This window comes from Hoplias malabaricus, chromosome 14, assembly GCF_029633855.1.
Source record: "Hoplias malabaricus isolate fHopMal1 chromosome 14, fHopMal1.hap1, whole genome shotgun sequence".
NCBI lineage: Eukaryota > Metazoa > Chordata > Actinopteri > Characiformes > Erythrinidae > Hoplias > Hoplias malabaricus.
The window spans coordinates 29411268-29439083 of record NC_089813.1 but is presented as its reverse complement, the minus strand read 5'-3'; the positions used below and the strand labels follow the sequence as shown (position 1 = coordinate 29439083).

The 27816-nt window shown below is 37.9% G+C and overlaps 1 protein-coding gene across 2 annotated transcripts; it reads left to right on the top strand.

The window, feature by feature from the left end:
- Positions 1–218: 218 nt before the first annotated feature.
- Positions 219–27444, top strand: sema3ga (sema domain, immunoglobulin domain (Ig), short basic domain, secreted, (semaphorin) 3Ga). Of its 2 annotated transcripts, XM_066643305.1 has the most exons (19): positions 219–709; positions 1143–1207; positions 7404–7528; positions 17555–17715; positions 18067–18129; positions 18270–18389; positions 18958–19051; positions 19159–19278; positions 19484–19629; positions 20327–20441; positions 20624–20693; positions 20787–20931; positions 21533–21755; positions 21864–21952; positions 22045–22086; positions 22324–22481; positions 22618–22685; positions 23542–23669; positions 24227–27444. In XM_066643305.1, exons 2-19 carry the CDS (start codon positions 1158–1160, stop codon positions 24638–24640), a joined length of 2331 nt encoding a protein of 776 aa, XP_066499402.1. In that variant the 5' UTR covers positions 219–709; positions 1143–1157; the 3' UTR covers positions 24641–27444. The 2 variants fall into 2 exon arrangements, with proteins under 2 accessions (XP_066499402.1, XP_066499403.1); XM_066643306.1 differs by lacking the exon at positions 1143–1207.
- Positions 27445–27816: the final 372 nt, after the last annotated feature.

Genomic DNA, 27816 nt, shown 5'->3' with positions numbered 1-27816 from the left:
GTATTAACAGTCGTTTTAGTCGTATGACCTTTCTTTCCACGCCCGTATTCGGACTTCCATCCTTCTCGTCTCTGATTGGTTTATTCCTCGTATCGTGCCCTCGGATTCGATACATTTCTCTGAAGTGTACACAGCTGACCAATAGCAGTGCAAGGGGGTGGGACCTGTCTGAATACGGGTTTGTGTAAAATAATGTGTGGTGGAGGCTCTGTGGTTGAAGCAGAGATAGTTTTACTGCGAGTCAACACTGAGCACCTGCCGCGGCTTAAACCTTAAAACCCCACTGTCTACAGCACACGGAGAGGCTTTCGTGACAAGAGTGACATTTTTCCCTAATTTGGACTTGTAGGCTTTTGGCAGCGTTCTCACGAAAGCAGGCAAACACCTTTTGACATTTGTTGCCTTTATCTTCACAACTTCCCAGATAAGAGCAGACTATCAGACAAACCGTCAGAGCAGTGCAAAACTGCACGGGTATTTTTGCCTTTATCGCAAAAACTAGACTTTGAGGCGTTGTTTTTCTTGGTCGTACCCAAAGGATTCAAATGAGAGAAACATTACAGAGAAATTTGAGTGTTTTCCTCGCACAGCATTAGATTAACGCCGAGAGATTTTAGAGGAATGCGGCGATAAAATCTCACCTGCGCCTCGGTCTGTGTGGAGTCCCGGTGTTTCCTCAGCAGGAAAGGAGGAGAATACATTTGAGAAGGTAAGTGTTTATATGTCATATTTGTTGCGGTTATACTTTAGCTGCTTGGGGGTATTAAAAAGTATTTCTTATACTTTTTAAACAGCAGAATACTGTAGGCAAATATGTGCCATTACACTCAGAAAATATATCACTGCTGGTATTTTCTCTCACACTGTGCTGGTACTTTTCATCTTCAGTGTAATGGCACCTCTCTCAGTCGCTCTGGCAGTACGTTTCACTCTTACTGTCACTGTCACTGTCACTGTAGATACTTTTGACTCTCACTGTGGTGGTACCTTTCACTTTTAATATTCTAATTATATAATATCTTTTTTAATATTAATGCTAAAATGTGTTGAGTATAGTGCCATGTCTGTGACTGTGTGAAATGATATATTTGCAGTTTATTCAGTGTTTCCTAAAATGTGCATTTTATATGATTTGCTTCAAGTGTAACTTTATAGAAATGGACAACTACTCATCCAACATTTCATCAGCAATAAAAGGCATTAAATGGTAGGTTGTACCCCTTTGCTGCCAAAAGTCTTTTATGAAGGTTTTAGACTAGATGCTGGAACAATTTCTTGAGGATTTTCTCGCATTCAGCTATGAGAGCATATGTGATTTTTAAATCAAAGCTTCTGGATCTCAAATACCAGCCGCTCCACCTCTTCCCACAGATCCAGGATGGAGCTCCATCAATCAGAAACTATGCTGGGGGATTTATACTCCTGTAGCCCAAGCTTGGTTTTGAGCAATGTGGCCTACAGCTGTCATACTTATTCTCCAAATGTCCTATTTTGTTTTATGCTTTTATATGTACAAGCTGCTGTTCATGTACAACTGAAAATTAGTGAAATTCACAAATTTTAAAGAGGTTTTGTACGTATAGTTGTTTCATTTTAGCATTTATGTTTATGTGGAAGAGGAAACATTTATAGACACATTATAGACCTTTTAAAAAGAGTGTAATTTTGCAAACCAGTGTAAGCACTGTGTGTAACATACAATGTTTTTTGTCTCTTTTTGGAATAATTACATTGTATTACTTTTTTTTAATTAAAAGTTTGAGTTTTTGCATTTAAAGGCTGCATATTTTAACGGAGTCTCAGATTTAGCAGGGAAAAGTAAAATCCTATTTGTGATAAATGTCCCATGTGAAGAGGGATGTAATGGACGTCATAGATTCAGCTTTTAGTATTCATAATTCATATTCTGTCCATTCCAGCAGAGTGCGGTTCATACATAATGCACACATACATGAAAATATAACAGTTTATACCTGCCAATTCCCACTTAAATGTTAAAGCACCAAACATACCACTTAACAAATTCATCACTTGAGAGAGGCCTGGAACATATTACTGTAAAATTACTTTACAAAAAGACAACCATAACTCTCCACATGAACATAAAGTCTGTGTTTGTGTGTGTGTGTGTGTGTGTGTGTGTGTGTGTGTGTGTGTGTGTGCTTTCAAAATTAAAAGTTGTTTTGTTATGCTTTATTTGGAGGGCCACTGTGTTCATCTTTTTTGTGTACCTGTAGTAAGCAATGTGCAAACCACTATATAACTAATGCTCTACAAAGTATTTGTGTATTGTGCCTGTGTTTCTCTCTGTCTGACTTTGATCCGATGTGCTCTTCTTAAGAATTGCTTCACTAAGGTGTTTTTTGTTGTTGAGTTCAATAGAAAATTCATTATATTGAACCCTGAAAACAGAAAGTGTATACAGTGGTGCAAGCTACTAATGATAATCTATACATGCTTCCATACAGGGTCAGTTTCCTGGAAAAAGATTTGGTCATGGACTACAAATATTTTAGAATAGAAATGATAAAATATTAAGTATTGTGCAAAAATAAGAAATCATGCTTTCATTTATTTTATTTCCAGATGAAACTGCCGTTAAAGGGAACGTCTACAATTGTGGGGAAATGCAGTTCTCTCTGGTTGTTTACTTTCAGAAGCTCTGTGTTTTTTAAGGTGGGGCAGTGTGTTTGAGGGTGGAAAAAAAACAACTTTTGTTTGTACATATTGAAGTTGAACTTGTCTGTAAGTTTGAATTACAACAGAAACTCATTTGTAACTCGAGTTGTTTAGTATTTTAGCACTGTCGATAATGCAGTTAGTCGCCTCTTGAGTTTGGAGACATTTCCACCTATACTGATAAAGAATAGCAAAAACAAATCAATATTACCAACCTATGGAGTAGTAATAGAGCAATATCCTCATCTCGGTTCATACTTTTCAACATTTGGATTTCTCTGTGGTCTCTTAAAAACTACAGATGTCTCTGCAATGAGCAGAGAGAGAGAGATAGAGAAAGAGAGAGCCTAGCTTACTAGACCTAGACAGTTTGTTTTTTACTAATTTATAGTCACTGGGGCTTTGTACACACATCCAGTTCAAGGTCGCAGTGGGTCCAGAGCCTACCCGGAATCATTGGGCGCAAGGCAGGAACACCATGGAGGGGGCACCAGCCTTTCACAGGGCTACACACACACACATTTACTCACCAACTCACACCTATAGACACTTTTGAGTTGTCAACGTGTGTTTTTGGAATGTGGGAAGAATCCAGAGCACCCGGAAGAAACCCACATGGACTCGGGGATAACACACCAAACTCCTTACAGACAGTCACTGGGAGTGGGACTTGAACCCCCAACCTCCAGGTCCCTGCAGCTGTATGACTGCGACACTAACCCATAAAACCTTACTCCAAGTGGATTATCCTGTATCTTATCAAAAGTTTCTTCATTAGGCATTTCAGATGGACATGAGAAATAAATTTGTGAGGCAGCCAAAGTGTCTTAGGGCTGTGAAATTTTGAAATGAAATTAATTAAAATAAAAAAGACTATGCCTATTCAATGTTTGGAAAACCGACCCATTCATTTAACACTGAGCAAAAACAAGCAATTAGTTTAAATATCTGTGCTGTCTAGCTTCCACTGCTTGTTGTAGTCACCTTCAGACTTCTCGTTTTTGTCAAGAAAACTCTTTTTGAATTCCCTCTGGACATGGACGTTTTTGGAAGAAAAGTAGGACAGGTTTTCTTATCTTCATTTTCATTCACATCAAGAGGATGTTGGCTTCAAACCTTCTGATTTATGTGCATGTTAAGCGTATGTGGGGGTGGGAGAGAGAGAAATCTTGGCTAATTAGGTGGGGATTGGGACTTTCACCTCAACACTTTAGCAGGCAGAAACATGACCCTTGTTGACCTCCTTTTTTCTCAACCTGAGGCTTGTGTTTCCACAGGGATAAGCCAGTGAGCATGAATGGCTGAGCTTGAGATACATGAATATAAGGGTCTGATTTTTATAAACATTTTGTCACTGATACTGATTTAATGAGCTAAAAACAATACATAATATTAGCCAAAATAATTGTATAGGGTTCATATAAAATGGATAATAGCTTCATGTATATTTGGAAAAATACAAACAGATATCACACACATATATATAAAAAAGGTCAATGACTTGCTCATACAACATTCATCCATTCATTGTCTGTAACTGCTTATCCAGTTCAGGGTTGTGAAACTTACCCAGAATCACTGGGCACAAGGCTGTTCAGCCAATTTTTGTTCCGAAATTATATAAATAATATATTAAAATATACTCCTTGGGGAAAGCTTTAGACAACATGTGGAATCATTTTGAGGAGGATTGGGTGTCCCTGAGACATTAGAACATAATTGAAATCAAGTATTGATGTTGGATTAGTTCTTAAAATTGTAAGCAATATATCAGCCAAACAATATATCCATCAGGGCCCTAGGGTAAGCCTGTGTGTTCAGAACATATGCATGTGTGTTTACCACACCCTTTTATGGATCTAGTGCCAGAGGAAATATGTAAAAACACCTGAGCGTGTGACCTATGCCGCTGAACATTTGAGTGAAATGCAGCCAAGGACAAATCCAATCATGCACGCTGAGTCTGATCTACAGCCAGAGCAGTACTCGATAAAACAGGGCAGTTTGTGTTCAGACAGAGAGAGAAAAGGAGAAGTGAGGACATGAAAAAGAAAATAGAAAAAATAAAGAAATAGACAGCAAGAAGCCTACAGGCTGTTGAGGTTTGAATCATTGAGCATAAACACAGTCAAACTTTTAGTGGATTTTTCTTCATCTAGACCTGTGGTTATCAATGATAACTCCTGACCAACAGTGATTTGAATCTCAGTGCAGCGATAGTCATCTGTAAGTGAAGGTATCTTACGAATTCACGCCTCTCAGTTTCACATCATGGCACGCTCCCTCATTCTAACTTCATCCCTCTCTTCTTCTCTCCATCCCTCCATCCCACAGTTTGGACACGTAGTGCATTCCAGGACAAGCCTCTAGATGCGCAAAGAGTGTGAACTGAATGCAGCTGCCAGCGCTCATGGTGGACCTGTGCAGCTGGAAGAAGATTAAAGGAATCAATCAGCCTTTTTAGTGGCCCATTTTTAGGCCGTACATGGAGAGATTTATATACAGGAGACAGAGATTCCACTGTCAACTCCAAACTTTGTTTATTAGCTGAGATGTCATGTTGTAATATGAAGTGATCTGTAGGCAATCTGAGAAGATCGTATTTAAAGTGGTTTACCTGTGCATTTAACATTTAATTGATAAACAAAACTTAAACATTAAAATAAATAGTAAGCTAGGACTGGATGATATGGCCAAAATTTCTATCAAAATATATTTCTCAATTTCAGTATGATATAATACTGATATTGATATGAACAATGTAAAAGCCACAGAATAACTGCCAAGAACAAACAAGAAACAGGTTGTGGGTTCGATTCCCGCTCCGGGTGACTGTCTGTGAGGAGTTGGTGTGTTCTCCCTGTGTCTGTGTGGGTTTCCTCCGGGTGCTCCGGTTTCCTCCCACAGCCCAAAAACACACATTGGTTGGTGGGTTGGTGACTAAAAAACAGTGTCTATAGGTGTTTGTGTGTGTGTGAGTGAATGTGTGCGAGTGGCCCGGTGAAGGACTGGCGCCCCCTCCAGGGTGTATTCCTGCCTTGCGCCCAATGATTCCAGATAGGCTCTGGACCCACCGCGACCCTGAGCTGGATAAGCGCTTACAGATAATGAATGAAACTAACATTAAAACTGAGTGCAATGAACATCATTCAGTGACAGATGCTGTATATAATGTATACTAAAATATTGAAAATGTGTTAAAAATTAATATAGTTGTTACTCAAATACTTCATATTGCGATATTATTGTTTAGCCCTATTATAAATTGTTTCGAAACACATTTTCATCAAGAGGTAGTTCACAACATAAAACTTAGCCTCTGTCCTTTTCCCTTTCTCTGAGTCTTGTTTTTAATGGAAGCAAAGCAAGAAACGAAGGCCAAGCTGTTGTCTTTGTTATGACAGTGAAACCTGGTTTACATCATGGTCCTGAATTCTTCTCCTGCTCACTGTTGCCAATAAGAATAATCCATTATTTGTTTATAACATGAAAAGAGGGGCAAAAATGCCCCATTGTGACTGCTGCCCTGACATCATGGCTGTGCCTCAGTGACAAGCCAAAGATGTAATATATTGGTTGTCTGGATCAGTAACTAATGGAAACAGATCTAAAACGGGCTGCAGGTGCAGGCCTCACAGGCCCGAGGTGGCTCTTCCACTAAAAGCCATGAAGTATCACAATGTGACAGGGCTTTGCAGCAGCTTAGAGCGCTTTGGCATTGTTGGTTGCGCTCCACTCTAAGCCATTTTTCACAGGGGTGCGGCTTTTGACTTGCAACTGTTACACTCCTTTTAGACTGAAGGCAGAACCCAGATCTGTTGCACAGTTTAAAAAAATATTCCATACCAGAGGCAGTCTTTTTTTGTGGCAGTAACATGGAGGAGGAAGTATTTACAAATTTACATACTGTTGTTTAATCAATTCAGGCTTAGTAGGAACATCATAAGAAAATGATACCAATAAATGTTTTTTAAAAGGAATGCAATTTTAAGGTATTATGGAGATTACTTTTATTTTAGGATAGGATAATATAATAATATACACAAAATTGTTAACAGTGAATATAAGGAATTTGAAGTACATTTTCTATTACAGTTTTGGTTGGAGGCAAATTATTATTTTATGTTCAATATTAATCTTAATATTTTTTAACCGTATCCAGATTTATGTTAATTAAAACACTGAAGATCATACAAGTACAATATGGTTGCACTTAAGCCTAAATAAAAGGCCTATGAGCATTAAAGAAAAAAAATTGAAGCATGTGGAGTGTTTTGTTAAATATACGTGTGTGAGTCAATGAATTTATAAGTGGGTTACAAGCCAGTTTTCTGAGGCACTTGACATATAAATATTCACTGCTGTAGTTTGTCATCTTGCTCATGTGGAAAATCAGATGAAGGTTTTTGATGCAAGATGACTGCATCATAAATGCTGTTTCTTAATTCTGATTGTGACATCCATTGTGAAGACTAAATATGGCTCTTGGGAAAGATGTACAGTACAACAATGTGAAACTGCAATGACTCATCATGTCCAGTCTTTTCCTTAGCACTGGTCCCAGTCTGGCCTTAGGAATCTTCTTCCGTCCATTTTTCTGCGTTTTTTTTAGACTCCTCGTGTCCGTTGTTAGTCCACTCTGTGTTGTCTTGTAGGTTCCGGTCCATGGTCGAGTGATATTTATTCTCTCTCTCTCTCTCTCTCTCTCTCTCTCTTTCCAATAGGTGCCTAAGGTTGGCTGTGGGCATTATGGGAAATAAACTCTTTACGTTACTGCTGCTGACACTGTGTGTGTGCAGAGTCAATTGCATCCTGCGCTCAGCCCCCAGAGTGACTCTAACATTTAAAGGTGGGCACACACACAGACACACACACACACACACACACACACACACACACACACACACACACACAAAGCATTATCCCTTAAATGCATGGGTGTTGTTCCATTCATGCATAAATCTACCGTAAGCCATTAGTGACTCAACAAAATGCATATTGATATACAAAGAAATGTCTAATTGTCTGCATGGGTGAGGACACAGGTTCCTTTTCATGTTTTTCTCTGGAGTTTTGTGTGCACAGCTCAACAGGTATATCAACAGTGTGTGCACCTTAAAGTAGTTAAATGAACTATTTATAAGAGGTGTCTTTAATCGTTGGGACTGCTGGTGCTTCCTGGGTGATGTTCTTGGTAGCATGATCAGTAATTATTACATTAATTAATTCATTAATTGTCTGTAACCACTTATCCAGTTCAGGGTCGCGGTGGGTCAGGAGCCTACCCAGAATCACTGGGCGCAAGGCAGGAGTGCACCCTGGAGGGGGTGCCAGTAATTCACAGGGCGACACACACTCACACATTCATTTATACACTCACACAGAACACACAGTCACCAGGAGCGTGACTTGGACCCACACCCACCAGTTCCCTTGAGCTGTGTGACTGCGAAACTACCTGCATCGTGCACTGTGCTGCCCAAATTATTACATGATCAGTGAAATGTAAAAATGTAATAAAAAAAATCAGAAACACTTAATGGTACAGTGCTTATATAACTCCGAAGAGGATACACAACCTAAGAATGTGATAATCTGAAATGAAGCGTACTATTTGTTGGTTAAAATATACAGCAGATTCTACACATAACCCCCAAACTGTGTGACAATCTTTGAATATTGCTATAGAACCATATCATGGGTTTTGAGATATCATGTCATGAGGCTTGTAGAAATTCCCATTTGTAGTTCATGTACACACAAAAGCAATCATGTGCACACACCCACAGACACACACCCCTAAACGGGGTGTGAAACTATCATGATATGATAGTTCACAGTATTAGTTCTCAGTTTCTTTGTTTTTGGCTCATTCATTTATGAGATTCTAAGCACACACATACTGAATTATAGTTTAGTTCCTGTAAATTTCAAAAGAGTTCGTACAGACAACAAAAGCTGGATGTTGCCTCTGATCCTGGGTGGCGGATACCCACTGTGTAACACACTCCTTTGACTCCATACCGCACACATTCGTCATTGTTCATGCATTTGAGAGCTTATAATAATACCAGCAGTTTCCTTGATTTCTGTTGGGAGGTGATGTGAAACATGGAAATACTAAATTTATTGTGATCATATGCATTTCCTTGACTCCACAAATCCGCCTTATTCTGTCATAATTAATACAGTAATAATGCCATTATTATGTGTGACAAAGAAGAATTGCTTTTATTTGCGAAGCAGCTGGCTTCTAACTAACACACTAAAATACTGCCTGGTCAAAAAACAGTTACACACTAATAGTTCGTGTGGATTGTTCATGCCCTATTTCATTTTCTATGCACAAGCTTATGCAAAGTCTCAACAATTATTCCTATCCAGAGTTACATCAATTTTTGGCTGGGTGCTGGGGATCAACAGGGCTAGGGTCAGGACTCTGTGGTGGCCACTACAGAAATGATTCTTATACTCCCAAATGCAATCTCTCAAAATCTGAGCCAAATGAAGCTCTCTGCCATTAGGGGAGGAAAAAATACACTGATAGGATAACTGGTCATTGAAAAGTATTCAGATACTCAGCTGATTTCATTTTATTACCATGTCATTTCTGAGTCTAGACCTGACCAACTGAAGTTATCCCCTGTTTATAACGCAGCCTCCAGAGTCTTGTCCAGTGGATGGTATGCATGATGGCTGCATCACTTCATGCACTTCCATTATTACCCAGATTAGCACATTTCTGTGGACAGGGACTCATCAGATGTTACAACCATGTGTACATACTCACACACTCAGTCACTCACTCACTGCTTTGCAACAGAGACACTGTGTGTCTTGGTTTATATTTTAATCACTGCTCTTCATGGTATGTTGTGTGTCTGTTTCTGTGAGGATTTAGTGTCAGTCATCCAGGAGAACATTTGTGAGGTCAGGTAACTGGTGTTGGTTGATGTTTTTACTCATGGTTCTTTAGAATCGAACACAACATACTGACTCTCTTGCTATTTTACCATTATATCCAAAAGTAAAGCTCCGTTCCTTTTTAACATGGTGGATGGAGACTCCTGTAATCTCCTGGATTCCTTCTGGACACCACACATCTTCTTCATTTACTGACGAGCCCCTTTTTGTAGGGTAATTAAAATCATGACATTTAGGATCATTGACTTTATTCTGGATGGTTAGAAGGGTATTATATAAATACTGTGGCGGCATCATAGTAAGCAAACCTGTGTATTAAACTACACATTTTGTTCATCCATCTGTTTTTGTTCATTGGAACTAATTCTAGCATGTGGTTGGCATTTAAACTAAATTTTAAAGTAATATATAATGTTTTCAGCATTCCAGCATTCATTCATTCATTCATTCATTCATTCATATATTTATTTATTTATTTACTGTGCAAACACACATACCTAAACAATAACTCCAGTAATTCTAGAATGATTTAATAAAGCTATTCCAGTCATCTTGTATAGATCAAGATGTTCTGGTGTTTTTTCGTATATCAGTGTTTATTGCAGAAATATAAATTGCCATGTCGTGCAGTCCTATCATACTGTCCTTTTACTAAGCTGTATTAGCAGTAACTTAAATATTTTTCTAGTGTTATTTTTTCCGAAGAAATGTTTTAGGGATTCTCCCAACTAACATGTCATCATAAACTGTTTGCGTTCAAATGTGTGAACAAGGCTTTGATCAGAGTAATTCCAAACAATTACTGTTATTATACCAACGGCAAGTCTGTCTCATGCATGCACACACATGCAAACACTGCAGAGCTGCATATGATTACAATACAAAGCTGGCTGAAAGATGAGTCCTTTAGAAACATGCTTGTGTGAAAAATAGGACTTAAATGACTGAATCATGGTTGAAACATCATAAACTTTTCTTCTCTGACACATCAAACTGTGTGTCCCATAAATGTGGCAGGTGTAAAGGATGGATCAGAGCTTCAGAATGCTGAAGACATATACCACAATGCTAAAGCGTTTGCACCTAATTTGAGTAATCACAGCTCTGAGTCATGGATTGCCAAAGTTGAGAAAGTAGACTTGGCTGTTAATGAGAAAGTATTTGGCAAGAAAAACAGCATATTTCACAGTCAATAATTGCCTATAGAATTTATTTTTTTTCAGGCAGGTTTCAGTGTTTATAGATGATTAATTTGTTTCACAATGTTAAATACACCAAATAAAAGATGTGTTATATAAGTAGAAGTAAGTTCTCTATATGAGATGTTTGTTTTTATCTACTTGGAAAAAGTTAATTAATTTTACATATGATGTCTAAATGTTTTCATATAAAAACATTTAACAGGTAATTGATGTACTTTATGGCCAAATGTTCGTGGACACCTGCTTCTCCAGTATGTATTCTGAAATTAGTTGTTTTTGTCAGGCGTTAGTCCACCTAATATAATCTATTCTTCAGGAAAGGCTGTATAGATATTGGAACATTGCCTTGAGGTTTTGATTATATGTTGCCCTGAAAAAAGGTGAAAAAATGTAGAACATTTAATTTTGGATCACAAAGTCCCCTTTATTTTAGCCAAATTTTCTTTATATATGGGATGTCCTCAGAATTGTGGACATATCATGTAAGTTTTATGTAAGATTGCTGGTCGTTTTCCAATTTCTATTTTCTTTATTTTTTATTTTTTGCTGGCAGGGCATAGAAAAACTGTTTATCTCCACTGCTAAGACCGGACAAGTGAGCATTTACCTAAAAAAAATGGAAATGGTTGATATATGGTTCACTGCAAAGGCTCATTCATTTTTTAAACATTAAACATTGCCTGCTTAGAATGGAATTTTCATTGTATTTCTCGCTGATTAGGTTTTCCTTATTATATACATCACTGATATGTTTTTATTTCTGATGATCTTATTTCAGTTCTCTCTTACACATGCTACTCACTTCTTTTATTAGTTAATATCATGTGTAGTAGATTTCTATGTGGCTTGCAAAGTGAGGACGAGTGAACAGTTCAGAATGTATGGTTATTGCTGGATGAGATTAGTCTTTGGGTGTACTAAGCTGCAGTAAGCCTCTGGGTGAAATTAGCTGCTGCAAAGCCAGCTCATATTTGCCTCATACAGCCAAGCTGATCTTCCTAGTAACTGTACAACAATACACCAGCACTTTGAGGCCTACTAAGCCAAATTTGTTGATCACTGTCTGAATATAGATCTGCTATTCTTACAGTTCCAAACAGAATATGACAATTTGGACCAGGTTTTTTTTTACATTTCTCATGAAGTAAAAGAAAAGTGCTGTGTTAACAATATTTCTTTGATGATAGACACTACTGTGCATATAGATGTTCCTTGACAGCTACCACGAGTCAGTACTTTGCACCAGTTAAGTGGAAGGTTCAGGCTTTAATTTCATGAGTGTCTAGATGTGTTTTCATGTTTTGAGGTGTTGCTGTTGAAGAAATGATTTACAGATGCTTAATATGTTGCTGCAATATTGAGGTTCAGGATAAGCTTAGGTTGTGTATCTGTTGTTTAGCTATTAATCACTTCCTTACTAGCATGTGCTCGACAACATTCTTAGGCAGGAGTCACATTATGAAACTTTTATGCAACTTATTACAACATCTATAACCCATGTAATATGAAAAAATACTTCAAATAAAACATTTATTTTTTGTAGTAGTAAGTCAGATTTGTCTCTTTTATTTAATACATTTACATTTGTAAAAAACATGGCACTAAAAAGCTTAACAGTCAGTGATTGAAGGTGTTCAAATGAGTCTCATATTAACACATAGCTAGATTGCAAGTGTGCAAGTTAAGTAAACTGTTACCTATAGATTGCTTTGTATAGCTTATGTTTGTTGGCATGATTTAAGTGATAAATATAAAAATGTAAAATTTACCAACTCTACCAAAAATGACCAAATTTCTTTCTTTGTCTCATAGTAAATTATACTTTATATGCATGTACCTATTGAATTCAGTTTTTGAAGTTATCACTTTATGTCATCACATGGTGTGTAATTAGCTTTGTTATTGGCTAGAGTTCAAGTGAAATTTAGTTTTATGTGAGTTTCTGAAAGAACTGAAATATAAGATGTTTACCATGTAACAAAAACAACAAACTTCATTTTAAGATTCTTTGCTTGATTCAGCCCAGAAAGGTTTTTCTGATGAAAACACAAAAGCACTTTGTCATTTTTATCGAGTTGTTGTCTGGAGCAAGTGAGATTAGTAACAATGCAGCATGGACGCATGACCCACTTCTGAATGACCCATGTTTAGAGTAGGTTAGTGCACAATGAAACCTTCATCATGCTGTGGGATTTGGAAGGAAACTGATGTGAAATTTTGTGCTGTTGTTTAGAAAGAACAGTTGTAATGTTGTGGTGTATCATTTTTGACTTAACTTTTGCTTTAGAACTTTATAACGAAGGAAAAAAATGACCTAGCTGGATTTCTTGCCTTCAGTCATTTGGAATTAGCTCAGTGTTTACTTTGTTCTGTTTCACTACCCTGTCATCAGCAGCCAAAGTAATTCAACTGAAATTCATCCACGGCCTTTGGCCTCTTACTCATTTCATCTCTTTGCTCCTCTTTCCCTGGCTGCTGTACTTTTCTCCTCTGGGAACATTCTCGGCAGTATCGATGGCCACCTCCCTCTGTCCTCGCCTCCTACAAGAATAGAGAGGCGGAAAAGACCAATTCTCTGCTTGGCTCCTCTGTGTTCTGCTGTTCCTATAGATGGATTGTTCATTGTTTGCAACAGGGGTGTCCTTTGTGTCAGAGGTGCTTGAAGAGGAGGAAAGGTCATTCATCATGATTTAGATGGGTAAGACCCATAGCAAAGAACTTATGGATCTTCAGTCATATAGCTTTAATTAAAATGAGAACTTAATATCCAATCCTTCTTTCTGTGGGTGTCCAGTACAGACTGCCAGCAGCCAATAAAATATAATATTAGGTAACTAATGGAAAATTTTAAATATTATTATTGTTATGATAATTAATTTGTAGGTGATAATTATACCTGATCATTTGCTGCAGTTGTGCTTTGTAGTCAATAGTGCTGGGTATTTGTCTTTCAAGCTCAAACGATAGCATAGTAGATAATTCCACAACCTTTGCACTGAATTCGTTCACCAGACAAGAACTCTACTGCTATCCATGGGTTGCAGCTGACGCCACTGTCTGTAGTAGCCACCATTTTGGGTATACCTACTAATTACTCAAGCACACAAATTAAACTGTGATGTTTAAACTGTTTTACTGTTTCTTTCAATACTATAAGTATGGTTCCCTGACCCATTTATCTATGTCACTTTTGTAAACAGAGCTCTGTTTTTCTGTCAGTAGTGTATCTCGGTTTGCATCCCAAATAGCACCATACTCCCTACATAGTGCTCATCACAGATAATATAACTAATAATACTGGACCCAGACAGTAATTAGACACCACAATGACTGGGTAATGTGAACCTTATAGCTCACTAAAATTATGAGCTATGCAGAAACCATTATTTTATGACCCACACTGTCTTATACAGAGGGTGTAGGGAGACATTTAAGACTAGGATTAGGCTGCTTCCCATTAGATCCTATGCTGATATGTTAATATGATGGTTTTATGAGAGGATGAAACCTATTCCGCCTCTGTTTTTACCCCCTGATGCAAAGAGGCATGGACTCCTGTGTTTATGAGAGGAGCTGTGTATGAGATAAATCTATCCATCTTTCACATCTGTGTACATTAATGCTGTACTCTGAAACCAGATAATTAGTAACCAATATGGCGTTCACGCCAAAAACTTTAAGTTTGTTTATTTGTTTATTTAATAATAAACAAATTCAATAAATATTATGTTCTGCTGAAATTTGTCTATGTAGAATTTGAGCAAATAAGACAAGTGCTATTAACAAAAAAAAAAAAAAATTGTTAATAATTCTGATGCTGTAGTTGCAGACTAGAGCTGCAGGTCATGGCCTGAATGACTGCGTTCTCTGTGAGGTTTCTAGGAGCAGATCCTGAAGGATGTTACATCACCCGGAATAGCTGTACTCACCTTTGTACCTATTTGTTTAGCATATCCATATCTTTTTCAGTCTTGTACTGATCTCTGAGCAGTGTTCACCTTCGACTGTGTTTTGGCAGTGCTGCTGTGTCCTGTGTTTACAGCAGAGGAAGGAGAAGAGAAGCAGATTGTTCAGGAGCCTTCTCCCACTCACCCGCCCAGATCACATCTGAGATTTTACTGTAATGCCATGTCCATAGCAACCTGAAGGCACCCTTGACCTCTTTTCACAGCATCAGGGGTGTCATAGCATGGACGCATTTCCTGTGCTTAAACACACACTCACTATAAAGTAAACATCCTTATTGATGATTGTCTGGTAGTGACCTCCAGAGGAAAGGAAAACTATCAAAGGATACCCACTCAGGACGGAAGTCAATCTTTGTGTATTTTTGGGAATGTACGTGTGGAGTATTTATGTAACTGATAAAAAAAAAATTAAATGACGTGGGATATTTAGACTAATATACAGGTTATGAGTATGTAGCTACAAACATTGACTCTCTTGGCTCTGATTCTGTGCAAAATGTTGTTTTTTTCTGTTGATGTACAGCTTTTATTAACAATTTATTTAAATCATCAGTAAAAAAAAAAAAACATTTAGATTTGTGGATGTTTGCCTTTAATTCCATTCATAGCACACAGGCCTACGATTCTCAACCATTTGGGTGCTCATCCACAATGAAGCATTAACGGTGAAGGGTTTTATAAGGTGGGAAATGGTGACATCACCCAGAATGCACTTCTACAGAGCTGGCTGAGCAGCACATTACCCGCAACACTCTCTGCAGTGGGTCAGCGCTTAAAATATTCAACTCTTAAAAGCTCATCAGCTCCAGTGAAATGTCTAAAGATCAGCTTTCACTCATTTTTACAGTCATTTGTGTTCAACAGTGAGGATGGTGCCCTCGTCAAAGAATCAGCAGTAAAGCAGCAATGCTATGACTTAAGTGCTGTGTTCCAGAGTTGTGTCTATGGGCTGGGACCAAAGCCTTTAAGAATATAAACACATGTAAAATGAGAACAGCAATCTTCTTGCAGCCAGCAAAGCTACACTTAACTAGACATCTGTTTATTCTGATCTTTTAATTCATATTATCATATTTATATTCTCACCCATCTCAGAATATATTGTTCAATAACATACCTCACTATGAGGTGTACTTCAGTCTCGTTGTTTGTTTATTATGAGGGATCACTAAGAATGTGATTCAGACAGTTCTCATAATAAATATTTTGATCAGGATGATCTTCTTTTTTGGGCTGATGTGGTTTAAATGACATGGTTCACAGAAGCTTGATCCACCTAAAACTCATACTGTGAGCAATGAAAGAGGATGAATTGTATGTTCAAGAGTAATGTTCAAAAATCAAACACCACACTTCTTGTATTGTGTTCAGGTTATTTTCTGTTCCAGTGTCTAAAATATGGAAAGCATATGTAGCAGAAAATTACACTTTGCCTTTATTACACACTTCAAACTTTTCAGGAGACATGCATGTTATTATGTTTAGTTCTTGCAATTGGCAGACATATTTTTCCGCACCTGCAATGTTCAGTCTCAGAATTTGGTTGTATTTTATGCTTCTCTCAGTTCAAATAACCCTAACACTGTCAGTAAAGTTGAGGTCTGGATTCTAGAGCAGTGTTCTGAGAACACCAGCAACGTCTTGATTTGATTTGCAGTTTTATACTTTTTTCTTTCTTTCTTGTTTTTATATATATATATATTTTTTTTTTTTCATTAGCACTTTTTGACAGCTATGCCCCAATATTTTGTAGTTATTGGCTCACAATAGAAGAATGGACAAAAAAATCTTGATTGTTAATCTCTCAAATGAAAACTTGTTCAAGTAAATTTCATATGTTTGATACGAACCTTAATGGGTTTAAGTGTTATTCTAGAGACAGTACTTGGGGCTGTGTTACTTGTACTCTACTCCCCAGATTTTCTACTTCACACTCTCAAAAAATGTTCTGCCTCACTTAGAAGAAGGTTTGCAGAGATAGCAGTTCAGAGACGCAAAAAGGCACACTTCATCTTTCAGCCCTCAGAGCATTATTTACCTCACAATGCTCAGTGAATATGTGGATTACAAATACAAAAGAGATGTGAGCTCCCTCTGTTGGTTAATTTCTGAACATATTCATGAACACATTTTTAAAACAATTGAGCTTTTCTTGTTAATAATCAAACTGTGATGTGATAATCAGATTTATTCCACCTATTTCTAGATATGACTGCCATATTCTGGGAACAGATAGAATAGTTTACACCTGGTGTTTGAATCTAGATTTAAATCTAATTAAAAATAAATAATCTTCAAATAATGTGACAGTGAAACAATTACTCCGTACTCCAGGATTTGACACGAAACATTTAATACAAAGGAAATTGCTGCTCTTTTTATGCAGAGTCAATAGATGTTTCTTTGGCACATCCTACCAAATTGCCAAGTTCTATATGTAATTATATTATGAAGGTTATGCTAATTTATCCAGGTTTTTTTTTCAAGTTTATGATTCCAAAATGTTACTCTTCCATAATTCTAAATCAGACATTCTGCACTTTATGTTCATGATCAATTTTACGTCACATACGATGAGAGTAGACATGTTTCAGTGTCTAAATGCTATTATACCAGACACATTACTCTAAAGCAATTTACTGAATTATTTTTAGCTTATATTATCTCTAAGTAGATGTTTCATCTGTTGATTGCTCATATATCATTTTCTATAAGATTATATTAAAAACAGCCACTCATAAATGTCAGATTTAATCATGTGCTTCTACTGTGTTTCACCAGAGCTAATGGACACTCGAGCAGCAAGGCCCTTCAGTTTCTCCTTCAACACCAGCGATTACCGAATCCTTCACATGGACCAGGACCAGGGTCGGCTCTACTTGGGCAGCCGCGAGTACCTGGTCTCTTTGGACATGCAAAATGTCAACAAAGAACCTCTCATTGTAAGGACTTACATAATGATGCTTCATCATATTAAAGATTCAGAGACTTTGGTGATCCCAGAGAAGTCAGAATTATACAGTGGAGCATTTTGTGCTTTCTACCACTATATAAATTAAGCATCATGCTACTTTTTTAAACTCTCTTTAGTGTAAAATGCTCTTTAGTATAACATTAGGGTCTTCCAGATTCTCAGTTAGTGTGACTATGTGCTAAATTAGGATATGTTTTAGCCCTTCATACTGTAAAGACAATGCTATTAAGAATGGTGGGGTCATGGTCCTAAACTAGCCTCATTAGTACTTTATGGTATATACATGTATTCGTGTACATTTATATATTTTTCTTTATAGATCCACTGGCCTGCTCCAGCACAGAGAAAGGGGGAGTGTCACCTGACTGGGAAAGGAAAACACGTGAGTCTGCGCTACCTCTCCAGGATTCACAATAGAATTTATGTCTGATTTGAGATTTTCAGGTACCACTATATGCAAATGGTGTAAGAGATAAATAAATGTAATGACAACGTGTGTGTGGTTATGTATGTGTTTCCCAGGGAGAGTGTGCAAACTTCGTGCGCATGATTGAACCCTGGAACAGAACTCATCTGTACACGTGCGGCACTGGAGCATACAAACCCATCTGCACCTTCATTAACAGAGGCTGGAAAGCTGAGGTACACTCACCTGTAAAACCTCATAATCTCAACATGTGTATATTATATTATTTAAGACTGGGCAGTATAGTGGTATTCTTATTGCGATATAATAGATCACATTATGTCACAGAATGCTTTAATGTCACAGTGAATTGTTTGTAATTTACACACACACAGACACAGCCTGAACCTAACGAAACTCTTAAATACCCTGTAAAAATAAATTAATTAATTAATTAATTAACAAAATCTCTGTCACATTGTTTGATTACATTTTAACGCAGTATGGCCAAATGTTTGTAGGCTTCACAAATATTTCTTCTAAAATGAAGGGCATCAATAGGACGTCTGTCCTCCTTTGATCCAACAGCCTTTGCTCTTTCAAACGTATTTGGATGGCACTCCATATCTTTAGACAACACAGCTCAGTTCATTTCTGAATGTTCTATTGGTCATTGTCTTCTATGCTAAGCTGTGTGTGCACGGCTAAAGCCCAGTGTCAGTGGTCATCTTAAAATAGCTGAAATCACTCATTAGACAAGATGTCTACAAATATGTAACAAGCTTGGAATCTCTGTCTGTGCAGGACTACCTCTTCAGGCTGGTTCCTGGGTATATGGACTCAGGAAAAGGCAAATGCTCCTATGACCCAAACCATGAGGATGTGGCTGCCCTCATCAGTAAGATTATTCCTGCAAAATACGGAAGATTTATATGTGGTCTTTAGTATATAAAGCCTGTGTTTCTCCTTGTACATGTGACCCATTATCTCTGTTTCTTTCCTCAGATGGGAACCTGTATGCAGGGGTGCATGTGGACTTCATGGGCACAGACCCTGTCATCTTTAGGACTATGGGGAGCCGACCGGCTGTGAGAACAGAGCAGTATGATTCCAGGTGGCTTAATGGTAAGTACCTAGTATGTAAGTAAAGTACCCAGTCATTCAAGTATTCAAAATAATTTTGAACACACTCTCTCTTATCTCTCTCTCTCTCTCTCTCTCTCTCTCTCTCTCTCTCACTCTTATCTATCTATCTCTCTCTCTTATCTCTTTCTCTTATCTATCTATCTCTCTCTCTTATCTATCTCTTTTCCCAAATGTCACATTTTAGAACCTGTATTCATTCAGATAAAGCAGATTCCAGACAGCTCTGAGAAAAATGATGATAAGCTCTACTTTTTCTTCCGGGAGAAGAGTCTGGACTCTGGAGGCAGTACAAGCCCCAGCGTGTTGGCTCGAGTGGGACGAGTGTGTCTGGTAAGAGAGTTTATAAAGGTCCTTCAGAGTTAAAGCTATTCTCCTACGTTTTAGAGCAATGAATATGTATTTTAAGAAGCTGTTGTTATGGTGTAGAGTAAAACCATGAGGACAGAGGAAAGAGAAACAAACCCATGACACAAAGGAATGTCATCAGAAATGCAACTTCAACTTTTGTCAAAGCAAAGAATACTTTACATTTTTAAGGGACATATATATTACTTAGTAGGTTTACAAGATTGTCAAGGATATAAAAGTGGGTGGGGTGGGGTGGGGGTGCTTTTTCTAAGCAAAGTGATGCCAGTACTATTTCCTTCTTTATAAGCTGTAGCTAATACAATGCTGCTGAGCATGTCGTTGGAGAACAAAAAGTTCCCAGATCTGTCAAATCAGCTGTCAGGCCCGTGTACTAGCTAGCATTGTGAATAGACGGGTAGAGGGGCCGTCATCCCACCTGCAAAGATCTCTTTGCTGCAAATGGGGATCAAATACATATCTCTTGCTGATACTACACCACTCAAGAGCTTCTGAAATTTAAAAAAGTTGACTTGGGACTATAGGGTAAAGTAATTTACATTTAGCTAAGTTTAGCAATTCGATTGGAATTAGCTTAATTCCTAATACTTCTCAAGTATCACTGCTATCTTACAGCAGGATAATGGGAGTGCGACTGACTGCGCTGTATTTGTGTTACCAGAACGATGAGGGAGGCCAAAAGTCTCTGGTGAACAAGTGGACGACGTTTCTGAAAGCCAGGCTGGTGTGCTCTGTCATGGGCGATGATGGCGTGGAGACCTTCTTTGATGAGATGAGTGAGTAATGTTTCATGTAAACATGTGTAACTCTTTATATGCTATCAATGCTCAAGTGTTACATTTAAAGTAGTATCTTTTAATTGCTGTAATTTTAACACAGTTGTAGACAGAGAATGCCATATGAGTATTTCTAATAGGATTTTAATGGTTTCAGTTGTGACATTATCTTTCCATTTCAGGGGACGTCTTTGTCCAGCCCACCCAGGATGAGCGTAACCCCATGGTTTATGCCGTTTTCTCCACTGCTGGGTAAAAGCTGCACTTATATTTTTTTACTTTGTAAATGCAGACATAAATTGTTTCTCCTTAAATGATAAAATATGTCATGCCCCTGTGTTATAGATCTGTGTTTAAAGGATCAGCGGTGTGTGTATACTCTATGGCTGATATCCGTAATGTCTTCAATGGACCTTTTGCTCACAAACACGGACACAACTATCAGTGGACGGCCTACACAGGAAAGATTCCCTACCCTCGACCTGGAACAGTGAGTTTCAGTCATACATTCACTCAAGTAGCCAGAATATTATTTTAGGAGCCGACTAAGAAGCATTATGTCCAAAGTTTGTGATTGCTGCCCTTAGTTGATAAAACAAAAACAAACAGTAGCTGAAGGCCTATTAACTAAAGTTCTAACAGAATAAACCATATTTATTACAGCCACTGTTTTCTGAAGTACCCGCTTACATAGCTTGCCAGAGCGATGAATGGAGTACAATTATGTAGCATATTTTTCACTATCTTCAGAAACTGTGGAGCAGGATAATGCTGTGTGTACATGCTAATGTTTGTAGCATTGTTCCTTATTGCAGAGCTATAAAACTGTTACCATTGGTGCCCTGCAGCCATGCAAAATTATTATGGAAATTTAGTGTTGATCTAAGGAGAGCTTTGATTAACACGGTCGCAGGGATTCGGTGTCTTAGTGTTCATTTAGTGTTAACAGAGTGCCAAGTGAACAACAGTATTTCCCACTGGAATGCTCTTTCATTATTCCAGTGACCCCAACATTTTGGAATGAATGTTATTCCAAATTACAGCATTTATTTATGGTTCACATTCGTTTATCTAACTCTATCACCCTCTAGTGTCCTGGAGGTACTTTCACACCAGGGTTACGCTCTACCAAGGAGTTCTCTGATGAAGCAGTAAACTTTATCCGCAACCACCCACTCATGCACCACCCTGTGTATCCTATACACAAGCGACCCCTGGTGGTGCGCTCAGGAGTAGACTACCGCTTCACCACCATCGCTGTGGATCAGGTGGATGCTGTGGATGGGAGATATGAGGTGTTTTTTCTTGGCACAGGTGCGCATTGTCTATTCCTGTTTCATACCACAATTCACTCAGATCTATTAATATGTAAAAGTGAAAACTCATCCATATATTATGTTAAAATGCTTACTGGCTTCACAGACCGTGGCACAGTCCAGAAGGTTATAGTCCTGCCCAAAGATCCTACCACCATGGAAGAACTGACATTAGAGGAAGTAGAAGTTTTTAGGGTAATGTAGCCAAAGCATAAGTCACAAGTAGTTTTTTTATCAGTCTTAATAGAAACAAAAAGTGATTTAACACATCCTCTTTTTTACTACAGACACCAGCCGCTATTAAAACAATGAGGATATCTGCAAAACGGGTAAAATGCTTTAAAATAGCTACTAGACAAAAACACTTTGTTTAATGGATGTGAAACATTAAATAACACATTGTAGAGCATTTTGATAAATATGTGCGTGAATAGGTTACAAACCATCATTCACATCTATAAATGCATACAATGTAGGCACAAGTTTGATGATCATAGTATAATGTATGCCTATAATAAAAAGTGAATTTTACATGAGTGTTGTATATTTGCCTTTCTCTTATACAGCAACAGCTATATGTATCATCAGATGCGGGTCTTACCCAAGTGTCTTTGCATCGCTGTGATGTGTATGGTAAGGCTTGCTCAGATTGCTGCTTGGCCCGAGACCCTTACTGCGCCTGGGATGGAGAGAACTGTGCCCCTTTCACACAGGCCACTAAAAGGTCTGGAAAGCTTAATGGCTCTAATTGTTGAAATGACTTCATATTTGTTTTTTAAAGCACTGAATATGTGAAGATGCTGCTTTGAAGTCTTTTTTAAAGAAGCAGGGAACTTGTGTGTGTCATACGTTTCATTCAGGAGGAGCAGGAGGCAGGACGTTAAGCATGGTGATCCTCTACGCCAGTGTAGGGGCTTCAATGCTAAAGGTACAGAGTCTTCTCAGCAGCCCTTTACATCTTGATAAATGATATTGTTGTGAAAGTAAAAAGCTTTTCCGAGATCAGAACCTTTACGTTTAGCTGCACCAGAAATATGGATTATAGTGTTTACAAATAAAGAAAAAAAAAGATTTATAATACCATAAGATTCAGAGACCCTACATATATTCATTTTCCAGTCAAAAAGCCTTTAGGCACAAGGAATTTATTTTTCTGAATTAGGAACAAAGCAGAACAAAACAGATCTCAACAATTTAATTTCGGTGTTTTCAGTATTTACTATGTGGAGAACTCAAAGTTTTCCTTCTGCATTTGACCATCGCTTGAAAGTTCATTCTTAGAGCTGCTGGTTGCCTCTTCTGTTTCACGAAGTGTTTACAAACAAACTGAAAGAGGTCTGACTTCTTTTGTTTTGCTGTGGCTTGAGTTAAAGTTTTACACATTTATATTTCTTATTTTTTATTTGATGTACCCCTTCTTTCTGCAAAAGGACAATCATATATATATATAATATTATATATTATGAAAACAACCTTACAATTACACATTATGCAGTGTTGGACTAGTATGAAAAATGCAAATATAAAAGAAATCAGACTTTTAATTCTGTGCATCTGGGATGGACTATCGCACAGTGTAATGTTTAAAATCACGTCCTGCATGCATTACAAATCACTGCTTTCTTCTTTTTATGTGCCTTTCCCATAGCCTCCCACACTGTGTTCTAATATGAGGTTGTAGTTTCAATATATGACTTTTATTCTGTACTGTGTTTGACAGTGGTGTTAAAAGTGTGTAGGTTTTAATGGCTTGTGCATTAATGACTGCTTCTCTAACTCTTCAGTGGAGAAGAGACTGAAGGAGACGGTGCAGTTTGGGGTGGAGGGAAGCAGTACATTTTTAGAATGTGTGCCACGGTCACCTCAAGCTACTGTCAAATGGCTGTTTCAGAAAGAGGGAAGAAGGAAAGTGGTAAGATCTCATGCAGTTTTCTGTCACTAAAAAGAGGAACTACTATATATCTTTTTCGGGCTTTAGCCTTTTTTGTGGCTAGCTCACACATAAAACTGCCTTTTAAGTAGTTTCTTGTTTGTAAGTTCCTTTAGCACTGTACTGCTGAGGGTGTTTCTTAATTAAACTTGCTGTACATGTCACAAAGGGTGAAAACAGTTGTTCTATATGTCACACAGTATGAGATGATGCTGGTGAAATTCTTGCTCAAATTCTGAGTCTGTGATCTCATGTGGCCCTAAGTCAGGCTTATATAAGTCATATTTTCTGATGATAAACAGAGAATGTGAGAATATGACGTTATAACACACCACCACCTATAAAATATTATTTCATGTCAGAACATTATTATAGTTTAGGGTTAGGATCAATCTTGAAGATAAAGGAACTTTGCCAGTGTGATTGTATTGAGTTTTATTGTTACAGTAGTGTGAGTCTTGTTTGAACAAAACTACTAATTCTGAGAAAGCAGTTGAGTTACAGATAATAATCCTCACTGGAATGACTCCTGTTCACAGCTGAACCGAGACGGTGAAGTGCTGAAGACTCCTCAGGGGATTCTCCTGAAATCTCTCACCCACTCAGACGCTGGCCTCTACCACTGTTTGGCCACTGAGAATAACTTCAAACACACCTTGGCCCGCGTCTCTTTACGTATCCTAGACCGAGACATCGCCGTGGCCCTCACTGTCCCGGACGACGAGGAGGAAGAGGAGGCGACGAAGAGACATCATCAGAAGCCTCTTCCTCAGGATACATCAGCTGCTTCCCCAGTCCTCCCAGCTCTACCATTGGAGCCAGAGATGCGTGTAATCCACCAATACTGTCAGTCCTACTGGGAGCAGCTGACCGGTGCAGCACAAGCTGAAGAACACAAGACCAAACGCACCAGCCGCAGACACACAGAGGGACAGCAGCCCAGTGGAGGGTGAGAGAGGAGCTCAGGAACTGCCCAGTCCTTTGGTCCTCATTTCATTTAATCCACAGATGTCCTTTTCAAGTCCTAGAAGACCATTGTCCAGCACAGTTTGGAGATTTCTCTGCTCAAACACACCTCCTAAACCTGTTAATTACCTGGGAAGTTCAGTCATATATCTGTTGGGGGTGTATGTTCTGGTAAACAGTCCTATTTTCACACAGAGCTTTAAACATTTTTACATTTTACAATACATTTCTCCCTGCTCATCATCAATGCTTTAATTACCAAAAAACCATTTGAATTCAGCATGCTGGACTAATCCACACCTAAATTTAGCACTGAGATCAAAGCCCATGCATATTTTACATTAATTTGTATTTATTTATTTATTTGTGATCTCATGATGCCTGTTGTTTCTATGGCTAATAAAGACTACGTTTACATTACAAGCTTAATACGTAAATGTAGGTAACCTTTATGTGTCTGTGATGTGAATGAATCTGTCCCTGAAACTATACACGTGCACGCACTGATATGTTTATGTCTCTGTTCCAAATCAATCCCTAAACCATGTGTAGTGCACAGTATAGGTTTTTAAAATAGTGGCTTCAAGTACTGTACAATATGTCTAACATAAATTCAGCCAAAATATTCAGCAACAAATGTCACCTGCACGATTAATTTTCTAAAATTCAATGCATTATTTTGGTGCAGATTCTTTCGTCTGATCACCCTTGTACTGCTCTAAGTAGGAAGCACAGAGGCATTGGAGACACAGCCTGCATGTCACTGCTGGCTGGTGACAACAGCAGTAAGTGTGTGCGTACAGGCAAAAAGATGCATGACCTCACATCTGAACTTTTACATTCATATTGCATGCCCACAAGTCAGAAACATATCCCATGTAGGACGCATATGAAACTGACTCAAACCTGATTAAAAATATTAGAAAAATCTGGTTTGAGTAACATGAACGTAGTCCTGAGCAGCTTTGTTCTGTCCTGGCACTTTGAATGCTTGTGGCTTGTTTTATGTTGGATTTTCAAACTTGATGTGGTGTGTGTCAAGGTGCAGACAGAATTTCCCAGGCTTTAATTGAGTTTGAACTCAAAATGTGATTGGGGACCAGTCAGTTGTTTCTAAGCTGTAAAGTGCAGCATTGATTTTTAGCTTTTGCTTCTATTAATAGATCAATAGAAGAGTGCAGCTTTAATGGGTGCCCTGGCTGCTTGTTTTTACGTACATAATATTTACATACATTATGGAACAGCGGGAAAATGTAAGGTTCCCCGTCGAGGAAAGCAGTACTTAGGAAGCGTTAGTTCACTAACTATAGTTATCCCCACATAAATTTTATTTGAAATGGTGATGTACTTTTTCATTCATTCATTCATTATCCAGTGATGTACTTGTAATATCAAATTATTATTTTTATTGTAATTGAATGTGTGTAACAGTAAATACATGTGTCTGAGCAGCGAAATCTCCAAACACTTGTGGTCTTAGAACATCCAGGACCAGATCTGGACATCGCTAATCCAGTTCTTCAGCCTCAACTTGTCTTGCCTTGTGTTTATTTACTTGGCCGAGGCTGATGTGGAGGAGTTAAACTGACTGGCATTTTTTCTGTTTACCCAACTCTCATTGTGCGATTTGTTTGTACATTAACCCTTTAAGGCCAAAAGTTTCACTCCCAACATGTTAATAACACACATTTACAATTGTATTTATTCTGTACAGCTGTTAATCTTTTGCATCTATTTACATTTTCTAAGAATTTCTATAAGCTAACAGACACAATTTGAATACAGGTCATAGATCCCTTTTACTTATCACCACATTGGAGTCAAAAATACAAACATTCCACATTTAGGTTAGATTCTAAAGGGTTTACATGGACATTTATTTATTTAAACATTAATATTTTTATTGTTTGTTTGTTTTCATACATTTGATTACCTTTTTTATTTTTTCTTCAAACCTCCTCAGTCTAACTTTGAGCGTTTTGATGTTACATTACTTTTGGACCACATTTAAGTGTTCTTGTGTTGTGATCATCATAATGATGTAATGTTGTAGACGTGGGTTTGGAGGGGGGAGGGGGGGTAAACTGAGCTCCAGTACAGAGGCTTTAAACTACCTTAATTTTACAGATTTAAATTCTGGTTTGTGCTTATAATTGGAGCATCCTTGCAGGATGAATTAGGTATAGTACTTGGCAAACTGAATTTTCTGTGTATGTGTGTGTTGTGTGTGTCATTCACGGAACGATCACTGGATTTGTAACACATACTTTGTATCTACAGTTAATGTCCATTCTCCATGTAGTTGTACAATGACAGACTGTAGTCCATCTGTTTCTCTGCCTATTTTCTTATCCCCTTTTTCCCAGGTATAATTTGGGTGGTAGGTGTTTTAATCCAGTGATCGTTCAGTGAAGTTTGGTCTATGGGCCAGTGCAATTCCCCGTTTGTAACTGGACACTGAGAGCACACAGTCCAGAACGGATACTGGTTTAATACAAAGTTATACCTGTATCCTGATGGTTCTTCTTGGTTAGAAAATGGCACCAAATCTTTTGCAAAGAACACTAAAATGCTTTCATGTCTGTCACTGTAGCTGTTTGACACTGTAATGTATATTTATTTTAAGGTTGTATATTTTTTTCCGGACCTTGATAGATGGTATATAAAGTAATGGTGGAGGGCATTTCTGCATGAATGACAGATGAGGTATATAGTACAGTATTTATTGAAATGTAATTATAATGGCTGACACAGTTTTAGATATTAAATATAGACAGTGATTGACCATTCTTTGGATAAATGTTAATCACCATAGGAATGTGTAGCTACTAATGATCTCACCTTTAAAATAATAACACTGGATTTCTGAGGTGACTAAAATTGCACAGACATGTTTATTGTTTGTGTCTATTTTTACATCGATTGGCATCATATTATGTTCATTAGAATGTTCTTTCTTGTTCTTAAATATGTTGTGGAAACAATAAAGAGCATTGCTGTGTACAGTGAGGTCCCTGGTGTCGTTATACTGTTTGCACCAGTGTTTTCACCTAATTTCCCCCATCATACACAATCATGAAAGAAACATTTTTGTACAATACTGGAAATTGCCCACATCATGTCACAGTCTTATTACAGTTAGTCTGATGCAGTTGTAAAAGAG